General features: G+C 38.7%; 1 protein-coding gene across 1 annotated transcript; it reads right to left on the bottom strand.

Moving 5' to 3' along the window:
• Window positions 1-150: 150 nt before the first annotated feature.
• Window positions 151-13,543, bottom strand: pitrm1 (pitrilysin metallopeptidase 1). Its single transcript, XM_054627231.1, has 27 exons — window positions 13,324-13,543; window positions 12,400-12,505; window positions 12,072-12,178; window positions 11,751-11,902; window positions 11,093-11,207; window positions 10,808-10,904; window positions 10,019-10,179; window positions 9,557-9,683; window positions 9,310-9,398; window positions 8,918-9,046; window positions 7,995-8,108; window positions 7,251-7,347; window positions 6,810-6,944; window positions 6,135-6,273; window positions 5,487-5,603; window positions 5,274-5,403; window positions 4,723-4,843; window positions 4,387-4,463; window positions 4,107-4,272; window positions 3,512-3,612; window positions 3,177-3,297; window positions 3,001-3,051; window positions 2,069-2,181; window positions 1,813-1,935; window positions 1,116-1,261; window positions 593-695; window positions 151-469 (listed from the first exon to the last, which is right to left on the bottom strand). Exons 1-27 carry the CDS (start codon window positions 13,368-13,370, stop codon window positions 376-378), a joined length of 3,078 nt encoding a protein of 1,025 aa, XP_054483206.1. The 5' UTR covers window positions 13,371-13,543; the 3' UTR covers window positions 151-375.
• Window positions 13,544-14,096: the final 553 nt, after the last annotated feature.

Here is a 14,096-nt window from a genome sequence, read left to right as displayed (position 1 = left end):
AAATAATTGTGTTATTAATATTCGTATATTCTCTGAATTGTCTGATAGATAAAATCATTTTCCTGAACTACAGAGGAAACACATAATCTATATAATACTGCAGAGAAAAACACAATCACAAAATAACCACAAATAAAGAGCCGACTCAGATTTAGTTTTTCCAATATATACTGTAATGTTATGATATTTTCATTAATATGTACACAACATAATATATAAAAAGAGAAATTGTAATCTGAAGAATCAGATTAGGACTACAACACAAGCTTCATCTTTTTTGCCATTCTTTTTAAATAATCAGTACATAGTACGTCTTGTCGCTCTAACATATCGAGTCCAGTAAAGTTTTTATTTATAAAACAGCTGCTGATCAGATTATTTTACGAGCCATGATGGATCCTTTTTAATCGTCTCGTTCTCTGGACCCAGGATGGCAAAACCACACGTCCTCTGGCCGACACCGAGGTATCTGCAGGAGAGCAAGACTTGTTTTATACTTCATTTAAACTCTTTATAATGCAGAATTGCTAGTTCTTCATTCTATCTCCATTACTGTTTCTTAACAAATCTAAAATGATGTCAAAAGATTTACCTTTCGGCCACTTCTACCAGGCTCTTGTGACTGACGGCGAAGAGTCTCTCTCTGTGATTCTGCAGCATCTCGTCTGTGACGCCGCTGAGGAAGCGACCCATTCCTGCAACACAAACACACGCTGATAAAACTATCACGAGGCGTTTAAAGCAGCAGAACCCAAACTGCTTCAATTCAAAAAGACAAAGCACACAATTGAAGGCTGCAACAAACGGTTATGTTCATTAATAATTCATCTTTTCCTTTTTTTCCCCACTATAAAAACATCCATATATATCATCTTTAACCACTAATCCTGTTCAGGGTCACTGGGTAATCCGGAGAACCCAGAGAGAACCCACACTGACACGGAAAGAACACGCAAACTCCACACAGAAGGGCCGTCCAGCCCGGGAATTGAACCTGGCACCTCTTTCTTGGAGGCAACAGTGGTAGCCACAGAAGATTTGAAGTGAAAAGGTAACAAACAGCTCCTTCGCTTCCCTCACTTCATTCGTCTGATTCAACTCAGTGGGAGTCTCACCTTTGCTTGCGGGGGCCACCGGTGAGTCGACGGCTGAGAACACCGACAGTTTGGCTTCATCGATGTCCTGCTGGGTGAACTGTCCCGACTTGGCCCAGTCCACACCTCTACGGAACGCAGACAAGGTCTGCACCGAGTTCGGGTCCCTTAGAGACGAATGAGACACAAAGGTGAGGCTCAACACATTGTGAAAGTCAAATGATCACTGTTTTATATATAGATTATTTTCTCAATAATCAATTTGGTGTTTGGTTAAACAATTTTAGACAATGATAAATAACAAAATAAGAGCAGGGTGGAGTCTTTAAATGTGTTGTTATGATAAAGAAACTGTCAAAAACCCAAAGATATCCATCTTTCAAATACTTGAGATTAAGAATAGAAAGAATAAGAAGAACGATGGAATCAGAGAATTTAAAGACAAAAATGGACTTAAAACAAATAAATCGTTAATCAAAATAATTGTGGATACATTTTCTAGCAATCTGCTTATTGTTGCAGCTGTAATTCTTATGTTCCTTATGAACCAACTTGTTTCTAAAGAAAGACGATCCCTTAATGAGATGGCATGTGTAATGGATATTTGAAATATTAAACTTAAATTAGTAATTATTATGGTACACTATTTCTGTATACAGTTTTTTGACAAGATGCATTTCAACGCTGTGTAAATTCAGTGTGTTGAATCTCTGCCTACCTGTACGAGTAAAAGGTGAAAAGACCTCCTCCCATCCTGGCCCCGCCCCCGTAGGCTCCTCCCTTCTCCCGGATCTCTCCATGAAGAAACTTCGCCGTCATCATCCTCGCCAAGATGCACAAACTGACAGCGAGAGAGAAAACACTGAGGATATAAGAAATAAACATTTTAGTGTCTTGGCTTGTCACTGGTGTGGTGTCACTGGTGTGGTGTCACTGGTGTGGTGTCACTGGTGTGGTGTCACTGGTGTGGTTACCTGGCGTAGTCCTCGTGGGTGAACGGTACCGTACGAATGCTCTCGCTGACAAAGTTTATAGGGAAGGGCATCTGGAAGAACGTTTTCATCTGACACGGCTGGAAATTCACCTCCTGAAAAAGTGAAATGAAAGAGTAAAAACACAGAAACTGCTTGATCCTGATTCAGAAGGGTTTCATCATTAATAGAACAAGACTAGACAGTAACGGTGCTCACGTACAGAGTCGTTTTATAAACAGTATGTTGTAGACAACTATGGCGTTCATGAATCATAAGCAGGGTCTGAAGCGATCATTTAAATATGTATTCTGATAGAATTACTAATTAGCTGTTAAATACAAAATGAAGTCAGTAACTGAATGGAAGTATTTAAGTATATCATGATGTAACTTGATTACTTTCAGTAACTTTTGGACGTGCAAATCAAGACAAGGGAAAAGAAAAATGCTGAAATTATTAAGAAATTATTTTGTTTATGAAGAAATATCACAGTACAGTGCAAGTTCTGCTTTACAGCTCTTAAAATGCTGTCATCATCCAAGAAGTCCAATAATTGGCATATTCACTAACCTTAGGGGCCATAAGGTGAGACTCGTGTCAGAAAGTGTTGTAATGTGTCTGCATGTGCATGGTAGTATTATCGTTCTTTACTTTCAGATGTATGTGTGTGTGTGTATGTATATATATATATCTGATTACATCTTTTTGTCTGTAACTGACAGTTTAACGTTCCTTTTTTTGGTATCTTAATAATGTCTTTCCCCAAGCCTGATCATAACAGCATTGTTTCTCTCATCACCAGACTGGTAATCTTAATACATATTAAGAACTAAAAGTACAGTTCTCCTGTTTTGTTTATTATAGTAAGCTCAATAAGGCAGGAATATATAAACATAAAAGAAATGAAAAAAGAAATGCAATGATGAACTTACTGAGATGAGTTTCCTGCTCAGTCCGGAGTTGTCCAGGGGGTCTAGGGGCCTCTTTAATGAAGCAATAAAAAAAATCAACAAGGAAAGCAAAATAAAATATTATATTTAATTTAATCAACAACTCAATATGACACATATTTTGCCTTGATCATTGGTCCAGTCTGTTGATATCTTACCTTAATAATATTCGTTCTGACAGGTTTGCGTGTTTTCCTGTTACCAGCGACTTCCTTCATAAAACTCTCCAACTGTGCCGCTGTGTCAGACACCTTCTGTGGAGTGGAGTTGATTGCACACCTATGTGGAGGAAATGTTTGAAATAAAAGTGAAAAAAGTAGAAGATGATATGCAGCAAATATACCCTAAAGTCATTTTGTTAAATTGCAGTAATTGCAAAAACATAAATGTAGAGATCTTGAATCTAGAGACTGAAAAAAAAAAAAAAAGCAGTAAGTTGTGCTTCTAATACTGAACATATAAAAAATGATATCAGCAGTAAATATAAACCCACCTCATGTTGTCAGGGTTTAGAAGGTGTTTCTTGATCCTGGGTAATGTTCGGATGACTTGGCTGAGGTCGGACATCTCTGCTATCCTCTTCATAAACTTCACCTGAGGTTCAAATAATCAAAACACAAAACAGAAACTGTCGGCACTGAGAAGCAAAAAGAATGGAAAGAAAAACAAGAAATATCTCTCGCACATGTAAAGAATGTAGCTCATGAAGACAATGGTCTCCCATAGAAAGAGTCTTATCACTACAGCATTGAATCATTAACACAATGTTAATGAGAGTACCACAACACATTTCTGAATAATGTAAATAAAACAGAGATAAAATAATCAAATACATTTTTAGTTGATTTAACAAAATTCAAACAGAACATTTTACAACTCATTTTTGTCACTTTTGCATTTTCTTCGCTCTATTGTATATTATAAAACTGGTCAGATCTTGGCTAAAATGCAGTTGCAAAGTGATCAGAATCAGCAGATGTCAACACAAACACCCCACCACACATCACCACTATTTGATATAGACAGGATTCAAAAGACACAAGGTCAGTGAAACTATCATCACTTCTTATGCATTTACTGCTCAGTACCTGTTCCATCCCACCAAACGTCTCGTTGAGGTATCCTGCAGGAGTCAGGTGTCTTCCTGAGCGGGTCATGGCGTACATGTGACCAGAGTAGGAGATCCCATTGGCCAACTCCTGCGCTGACATCATCACCAGCACTCTGAGGCGCTCCTCGTCGTCAAAGTGGGGGCTAGAAGATTTGACGGATGTAAGAACAAGGTCAGTTTTCTTTCTGCTTTTGGAACTTGAACTCGTGTCAGTATGGTCTCTAGCTGCAGGTGACAGGAAGTGTTGGAGGACAAACCTGTTGAATACGTCGCTCCACAGCTGAAACATGTGAGGGAGGTTCCTCTCCAGGCAGGAGGAGGACAGGAGGACGCCCTGAAACAGAGAGCACAGAGCCAATGAGAGTCACAAAATTCATTGTGAGAGGCAATGGGCTTGGGAATATCCCAGCATGCACTAGGCCGAAATCAGGGACCCAAACTGGACTGAAGGCCGGGTCTGGACATTTCTGATTTTCTGATTTGGGTTGCAGCAGGACCTTGATATGTTATCGGCACACAGAGCACTAGGGATTGAAATCAGTAGGTTTCCTTTCTGGGCTTCGGTGTGTTGTTTCAGACACAGATTCACTGACCTGCTCGTACATGTCCAGCTGGGTGGAGTCCTGTGTGACCTGGGTGGAGACGGACATGCCCCCTGTCCTCAGCTCCTTCTGCTGGGACTGCTGCCTGTAGTCCAGAGCTCCACAGCCCATCCTGATCACACAAACAGAAAACACATCCAGTCTGTAACATGTGCTTTGCATGCTGGGAAGCTTTTACAGTCTAAATATACACAAAGGAAACTGTCTTTCTGTCTTTAATTACAGTAAAACTAATACTGATATTGAGGTGCAGCATTTTTCCCAAAGATCCACGTCAGTCTTTTGGAGCCTCAAACTTCTATAATCTCTTTTCAACTTGTGATCGATAAAGAAACATCAAAATAAATGAAAAAAAAAAAGTTTAACTGGCTCAATCTGCTTCATAAAAACTACCTCCAATATGTTTTTTGTGAAGTTGTACATTCAGTATGGACACAATCAGGGAAACAAACATGATAGATGACAAAAAAATGACAAATTCTAAACTTTATCAGTGTATTATGGATCTGGTTCTGGTCTTACAGACGGACCGATGAACTCACTTGGTAATAACGCTGCAGAAGAGCGGGACATAAAGCTGGAGGTCCTCTGGCAGCGTGTTGAGGCTGCACATGGCTCTGAAGTAAACCAAGCCATTGGTCGGCTGCTCACAGAACTGAACCGGTACTCCGTCTGTGGAGATTAGGAGAGTTTCACCAAACGCTCTTGATGATGCCAAAAACACCATATGGACTGTGGTGTGTTGTGTGCTGTACCTGCAGTGCCGATGTGAACAGGAGTGATGGGGATCGTGGGCTCAATGTCGGACACTTTGAGTGCAGGCAGACAGGAGGCATCCTGGGTTTTACTCTGAACAGCCAGCAGCTCCAGACCTTTCCAAGAAGAAAAAAAAACAATGATATCAAGAATTAGAATTTACAACAGTTTGATCAGATTCAATTTAATCGACAAATACTGAGAGAAAAAAAAAGAATTGAGAGCTAATTCCCTGAAGAAACTTCTTAAATATTGAAGGCCAACTCTTGCTCAACTTTAAAGAACCTGTTTTCTGTATATTCACATGACGCTCTGTCTCTTTTTTATCCAGTAATTGTGTTTATCTGTTGGAATTGCTTTTATTTTTGTAAAAATGTTCATAAAAACTAATAAAAAAGACTGGTAAAGTACTGCAAAATATCTATAAAATAAAATATTGCCCCCTCCTACCCTTCTCTCGAAGAAAAGGTGAAAATATTTTCTATAGTGAGTGCCCTACCAAGCAGCCAATAAAGTTTTCTGTGATTTCATAGGGTTAGGATCAAAGAGTGTTCAACAGCGACAAATAATTAGTTTTTATTGATTCATGCTTTGTGAATTTTAAGGAGGAAATAAGAGAATCCCCCACATAGTGAAATAATCGTTACCTTTCTCATAGATCTCTTTTCTGTCACTGTCAGACAGAGCGTCGATCTTCTTCTGGAGCTTCTCCTCCTCGACCTTGGCCTGCTTCTCCAGGTAGGCCTCGTCTGGGCTCATGGACAGAGTCAGTCTGTGAGTGTTCTCCTGCAGGGCCGAAGGACAGGGGGAGAAAAAAAGCAGGAATTAGCCTTTAATGCTTTTAATTCAACTAGAGGGCCTGAGGTAGAGCCACTGGAGACAGAGACTAGCACCAGGGCTGCTGTTGTGACCTTTGACCTCTTACTGTAGAGGATGCTGGGAGATGTCACCTGATAAATACAACTGGAAAATAAAGTTTTACTGTATTTGATGATGGATAAAAGATTACATTTTATTACAGGAACAGTCTGTACATGTCCATTTAAGAGGTCCAACAATAGAACACCCCTGCAATACTTGGCCTTTACATGATTTGGGGTTTACAGATTATCAATTATTATATTTTGTTAGTGAAAAATAAATATTTCAAGTACATAATGTATGTTTTTCCTTCTCTCTCTCCCACCTGTCTCAAAATTCCCAACTCCTCGGAGTCAGTGCAATCCTGCAATCCTCCAGTTTATCACATCAAGATACTGTATGAATCTGCTGTCGGTCCTTTTTCTCTCTGCATTAAACTGCATAGAGCTGGTTTCATTCACCTTAAAGTAGTGTTTGACTTTGTCCTGCAGGAAGCGGGGGTTTTCCTCCAGGGCTTGTCTAAACTTGGCAACGCTGTCGCTGATCTGCAGCAGCTCCACCGGGTCGCCGTCATGGTTCCACGATGAGGCTATGTACTTTAAAACACACACAAAAACACACAAACTAAATGTCAACAGCGAGGAAACAAACACATAAAAACAGCTGCTCTGGAAATCATGGCATGATTAATTATTCTCAGGCCCATATATATATAATTAATTAAACATTTTGAGGTATGTGTACATGTTTTTAAGGAAAACAAGAGTTTTAGAAGAGTTCTTGCTCACAAACATCCTCAGTATTGCTAACATACCTCCCACATGAGGAGTTATAAATACGCGTAGTGTCCTTGTGGTTGTGGAAACAAAATGAAGGTTCCAGATAAACAGCAGTGAACTCACCGAGGCCAGAGACAGGCCGAAGTTTGTGGACTGGTGTTTCATCTGGATCTCAATCTTATGGAGGAGAGCCTCGATTCTTTCCTCCTCAAAGCCTTCTCTAGTTAATAAGATGAGATAAGAAAGAACTTTATTAATCCCGGAGGAAAATTCTTCTGCCAGAGTTTGATTAAAGATTACAGAAATAAAAGCAAAAAACTATTTATATATAAACATATATGAACAATAGAATAACAGTTCATAAGTGTGAACGATGTTTTACTGACAATAAGAGTAAGTTAAATAAATAAAGTAAAAGTAAATGACAGCAACAAAGATTTAATACAAGAGTAAAAATATAAAGTGTATAAGAAGTCATACAACACCAGTGCCTAATAGAAACTATAATAGAAAAGTAATATAGAGCATGATATTGAGGGTGATTTTGTCAGTGATACTGAGAAGAAGTAGAAGAAAAAATATTGCACATTGTATAATAAAAATAAATATTGCACATGAAATCTAAATGTAAAACATAAATGTAATATTATGCAATATTAAAAGAAGTAATACCAGTTAAACCAGTGCAAATTTGAATGATAGACAGTTTCATCAAATATTTTATGGCTTAATTAAACCAAGATTTGATTCGTCAAATAAATTATTCCGTCAGCAACTTTGAGTTGTACTCCTCAAACCAAGGAGTGCATATTTAATATCAAGCCATAAAATAAAAGCCAAAGTACCCAGTATGACGGGGGTACTTACTCTATGATGTCATCGATGGTTTGGCTGATGATTTGTTTCACTCTCTCCGCGTCCTCCTCGGCCATCCCCTGCAGGCCGATGCTGAACGACGCCTCCTTGGTGCTGCCATCGTATCTGCACAACGGGACATTTCAACACGCTCTGCATGAAAGTCATGGATGCTAAACAGCACTGTATCAAAGACAAGAGGTCAAACACTTTTTATGTGGATTTCCAAAAGGGTGCTGATGATAAATGTTGTCGACTGAGGAAATAAATCACTCAGTAGCTGCTCTATTGACCGAGGAAGCTGAGATTGCAGCTGAAAAATATGTTTCTCTTCCTGCATCCAACTCCGTCATTTGCAGTGAAAGTGACGTAGTTGATTGCAAGAAAGAACTACAGGATATCTCAGGCTACTTCCTCGTTCTCTCCGCTTGTAGCTACATTTGCAACAGCGAAAATGAAATCCCAAAACACAAGTTGAGAGGACGTTATGGACAAAGATACATGTTTTTTGGCTGTATTTATTAAAGCCAGAGAATACGGCAGAAGAAATGTAGCAGAGAGATGCCAAGGCTGCAGCTGCTGTAGTCATAAAAGAGGATATAGCCTCCAGGCGTCAGAAGCTCATTTGCAATGCATCCTGGTAAATGTAGGCACTGCAACCACGGCTCTGCAAGCAGGAGAACTCGGCTTTCTCAGTCAATATATTGCACGCTGAAAATGTATGGCTTCTACGGACTACATTTAGCATCAATGCTAATTTCAAATCCACATTTAAGTTGGTGATATTTCCCTTTTAGATGATTTGTTTTATCCCAAAGATGAGCTGGACAATAAGTTAGCTTTTCAACCACACAAGTGAAATCAAGTCGTAACTGATCCCATCTGAGTAAATTACAGGTTTGCTGTTATTATCTCAAAGCCTCAAATGTGCACACCCTACGACAGAAGAGAAGTCGGTTCCTATCTTGGGTTCGATGAGAGCCTTGTAGAAGGGAGAGTTTGGTCCAGAGATCATCAGAGACGAGAGCAGGCCGAGGGTGAATCCTTCAAAGGTGTCCGTGATGCTGCAGAGAGAAAACAGAAGAGATCAGGTGTTACTGAATAACAGAGCAGAGTCAAGGCTTCACTTTTTAAAGAGAACTCTAGGAAGAAACCCCCTGAAAATCTGTCAACTCAACGATTGGAACAAGGGTCAAATGAGATCAGAAAAAACAGAGGATGCAGAATCTGTAGTTCAGAATCTCATAAATGCCATCCTACTAAAATGAGAAAATACAAATGTCTGTGAAACCCAGCAGGAGATAAGAGAGCGATGATGTGATCTTACTCTCCCAGCAGGTAGCTCACACACAGCGTGTCCTGCCTGGCTGGATCTGGAGCCATGGCGTCAGGGCTGCAGGTCACATGGTCTTCTCTCTGGGAAACCGAGGAGACTCACAGTGAGATCACACTGACTATTCAACACATTTCTGTTTCTAAAAATAAAAACAATGGAACCATGCATGCAAGTGATAATTAAAATACATGATGATGTGAAATAATAATATTAATATATATCTGTATTATGAACTCACAGGGCTGCTCCAGTGCGGCTGGGACGGGACCTCGGTGTTCGGGTTGATGCGTTCAAACTTGGACAGAGCTTCCTGTTCAATCTGCTCCAGGTGCTGCTCCAACGGCAAATCTCCATAAGTGAAGAATCTGAAGAATGCATTGAAGTTTCTTTTAGGGAATTTTTTTATAAACAAATAAGTCAAATCTTAAAAGCTGCATGTTTTCTGTCCCGTCACTGCAGCATGTGTCTTTTTAAGAATGATAAGAACTCTTTTTTCTTTTATCATATGGATGGAGAGGGAAAAAAACTGACTGTCTGTTTCAAACGTTTGACACCATGACACTGGGTTTATGCTTTAAACTAGCAGAAAATATTTTTTTAAAAAACAACAAATACCAGAATGATCTGCAGGAGTTGATAGAAACATAACACTACATATTTCCTGTTCTCTTCCAGGCTGTGTGAGTGTGCGTTGCTCTACCTGGCGTTGCTGGGGTGGTAGTGTGTGGCGTGGAACTGTTTGAGTTGCTCCCATGTGAGGTCGGGGATGGCTAGAGGCTCCCCTCCCGACACCACGGAGTAGGTGTGGTCTGGAAACAGCTTGTTCTGGAGGTGCTGGGCGTACACGCGCTCGTTCTCCGACTGTAAAAATAAAAAAAACACACGAAGACACTCACAAATTATTATGTCAGATTCTGAGAGACACAAACAGCTGTTTCTACAGACCCTGCCCGGATGATTTGACGGAGAATATTTCATAAATTCAAAATATATTTAGTGCCCTGCTACTGCTTTGTTATGTGAGTGCTCTGATTAATACCAATATTTTTTTATTTGGAAACAGTAGCATTATGCCGTTGTTGTTATCTAGCTGAGGATATTGCATGGTTATATCAATAAATTGTATTTTATGAAAGAATTGTCCGTTTGTTTTTCTTAACAGTCCCCTCAGTCACTGGGTGTCGGACCAGATGCGTTCCGTGGTTCATGTTTTTATCTGTCCTTGTCCTTGTTTTCCTTGTGCAGCTTTGCTTTGTTTTTACTTGATCACAATATATTTTCTTTAAGAAAAGCAAAAAGAAAACTGTTTATCTGTGTTGTAGTTGTACATTACATGAATGTATTAGTATAATAAGTAGGACAAACTAATTTCTGGATAAAATGTTGCCGATTTTACACCGTGACAATACCTAACAAAACATTGTATAGAACAGATATTTGTTGTGCATATGAAATATCAATGACACCGACTGGGAAAGTGTGTACTTACGAAAGCTCCCTTCATTTCATTGAACACCACTCCTTTAAACACCAGAGGGGAGTTGGGATCTGTGGGGTTTTCATTCTCCAACCTCCAGCCCTCCTGCCTGAGAAATCAAGACATACAGAGTCAAACTAGACCGTTACAGACCGGCCAAGTGATCTTTTCTAATTATTGGTCTGTTTACTGTTAGGCAAAACAGTGAGAAACTTAATGTTAAAAGACTAAATCACAAAAGTTAGCTTTGGCTATGTACTTTGTGAGATTAAAGTGAGCCATTTAGTCAAAACTCACCAGAAATCCTGCTCTCGTAAACAAGGGAAGAAAACTGCATCCAGATAGACAGACAGAAGATTCTGGAAGTCCTTCCCATTTTGGGTTGAGAACGGATACATGGTGTAGTCACTGGCTGTTCACAAGGAAGCAAACAAACAAACAGACACAAACACATGCAAAAAGCTCATCAACAACATAAGAAATAACCAAAAAATATGAGGAACTCTTTTTATTTTCTTCTAAAGCTGAACCCAAAAATATGAGGAACTCTTTTTATTTTCTTCTAAAGCTGAATAGGGAAATAATGACGGAAGATTATGTTCAATCAAACTTTTTTTTTTTCAATACTTAAATAACTATAATTCAACTTTAAAAGAGTCCAAACATACCAGCTGGAATACAAATATATATATATATCAATATATTCTGGCCTGTAAAATCTATACTACTGGGACAAGTCTAACAGAGTAAGTCCTACTATTAAGAACTATTATAAAAACTACTGGTTAACTAAACCACTAAATTGTTTCCATGTACAAGCATTCAAACGGTAAAAGTCAAACGGACTACATCCTTCGTCACTGGTTTATTTCCTATTGATTATAAACATGCATTTTTCCAACTTCTTTGCTCACAGGTCTCTTGGTACATTTAGGTCCAGATTAATGTTCTGTACCTGTGAAAGCGTTCATGAAGGTGGACAGCGACCTGTTGAGCATCTTGAAGAAAGGGTCTCTGCAGGGATACTTCTGAGATCCACAAAGCACCGTGTGCTCCAGGATGTGTGGGACCCCCGTGCTGTCCATGGGGGTCGTTCTGAGCTGGACACTGAAACAAGTATAAGAAACATCTGAGCGTTTGTTTCTTTTGTACAAGGATGTGCTGATACTAAGCTGCTGTTGTATCAACAAACCATTTCAAAGTCATGCTGCGGTTAAGTGTGAATACGGAGAAAATATATAAATAAGTGGTAGTGCTGGAACACATTTCAACCAACCTGAAGAGGTTATTGGAGTCATCTCTGGCTGCATGGAGGTACTGAGCTCCAGTTTTATCGTGGCTTAACTTCACTGCTGTGAGAAACAAGTCAGGGACAACTACAACCTGTGAAAAAAACAAAAACAGAATTAGCATCTTAAATTACCATTTGTTTGATAGAAGTAGACACTTCCATTAAGGGTCAAGGTCTGATCTGAAGCAATCTGAACAAAGTTGTACAATTAAATCATAATTGATGGTTCGTCCTTTTAAAATTCAACCAGAAAATGGCTGATTTACTTGCAGAGTATTTTTCATACATTACTTTATAATCAAGCTAAGTTTACCTCTTTGACTGTAAATCCATTGATTTTCTGTCCTGGTTGGTACTGACTTGCCCTCTCTTTTGCTGAAGTGCTCTTGAGCCTCCATGCATGCTGCTGTCCATTAAAACTGGGAGAAGAAAATAGTTAATAGCATAAAGAATAAATCGCCCATCTTTGCACAAACAAAAGCAGATTTCGTATCTCCAGATTTTACAGCGTTGAGTGTCTTCCGTATATATATATATATATATATATATATATATATGCTATATATACTGTGTGGATGTGTCAGACAATACGGAAGACACTCAACTATATATATATTTATGTGTATATATATATATATATATACCCACCCTAGTATAACAGTTTTATATATATGTGTATACATACATATACATACATGTAAACATACATATACACATATATATATATATATGTATATATATAAATATACATACACACACATACACACACATATATATGTATATATATTACATATATAGTATTGATATATATATACTATATATATATATATACACACACACACACACACATATATATATATATACACACACATATATACACACACATATATATATATACACACACACACACACACACACACACACACACATATATATATACACACACATATATATATACACACACACACACACACATATAGAATGAATGGTAACATAACGCGGTGTTACACCAATGTGGGCTCGTGTGGAGACTGCTGTCAGGAGGCTGAACATTGGTTCCTATGTGCGGTTGCATCAGTATAAAACAATGCAACATTTCCACAGAGGTCAAAGCATCCTTTTCTTATCCAGTGAATGTTGTCGCGACATTATGACGTAAACAGCACAAACAAATTGCATTTAATGAATTAGCAACACTCAACAAAGAGTACATTCACGCTTATTACTTATTATTTACCTCAGATGTCGAAGTTTCCGGAGAACCGCCTTCGTTTGTCGAAACATTGCTTTTTTCTTTTGCTGAATATTTAAATTATATATAACAATAAATGTTCGGCTCAAAAAAACAACACAATTTTAATCCTCTGTTGTTAATAAAGCCACATTGTTCCGGCTGTGCATCCTGAACATGTGTCCTCTCAGGAGCAGCGCAGTTGCAACATTTGGACAGTTGCGCGCATCATAAAATGGCCGCCGCACCTGCGCAGTAGACAGATCTCACAGCCGCGCTCTGCGTTGATTAGGCGCATCCATCCGCAATGGAGCTCTACAGCAACTTTGGACACCCGTGAGCTGAACGCCCACCTCTGAACATGCTCGATTCTGATTGGTCGAGCTGGAATGAAGGGAAGATGTGATTGGTTATATATGACATGACTGGTATAGGGAGTTTTTTTGAAGGGCACTGATATTTTAATTATAATAATTAACACCAGCTGATGTAAAATTTGTTTTCATTAAATTTTTGCAATTTATTATATTCCTTTATTGATCCCCATGGGGGAAATTCAAGTGTTGCAGCAGCTCAACTACACAGACACAGACAATAAATACAGCTATACAACTACAGACAATAAATACACATACTATACAACTACACAGACAATAAATACAGACAATAAATACACATACTATACAACTACACAGACAATAAATACACATACTATACAACTACACAGACAATAAATACACATACTATACAACTACACAGACAATAAATACACATACTAT

This window comes from Anoplopoma fimbria, chromosome 3 (genome assembly GCF_027596085.1).
Source record: "Anoplopoma fimbria isolate UVic2021 breed Golden Eagle Sablefish chromosome 3, Afim_UVic_2022, whole genome shotgun sequence".
Lineage (NCBI taxonomy): Eukaryota > Metazoa > Chordata > Actinopteri > Perciformes > Anoplopomatidae > Anoplopoma > Anoplopoma fimbria.
The sequence above is the reverse complement of the archived record's forward strand: the minus strand, read 5'-3'. Positions and strand labels throughout refer to the sequence as shown.

Bases quoted from the DNA above. Each gene is read 5' to 3' on its own strand.
- pitrm1 (XM_054627231.1), bottom strand. From the start codon at position 13,370: ATGTTTCGACAAACGAAGGCGGTTCTCCGGAAACTTCGACATCTGAG. The intron at 5,404-5,486 runs GTACAGCACACA...TAATCTCCACAG, and splicing joins TGTTCACATCGGCACTGCAG to ACGGAGTACCGGTTCAGTTC. The intron at 1,262-1,812 runs GTAGGCAGAGAT...TTCGTCTCTAAG, and splicing joins TTCACCTTTTACTCGTACAG to GGACCCGAACTCGGTGCAGA.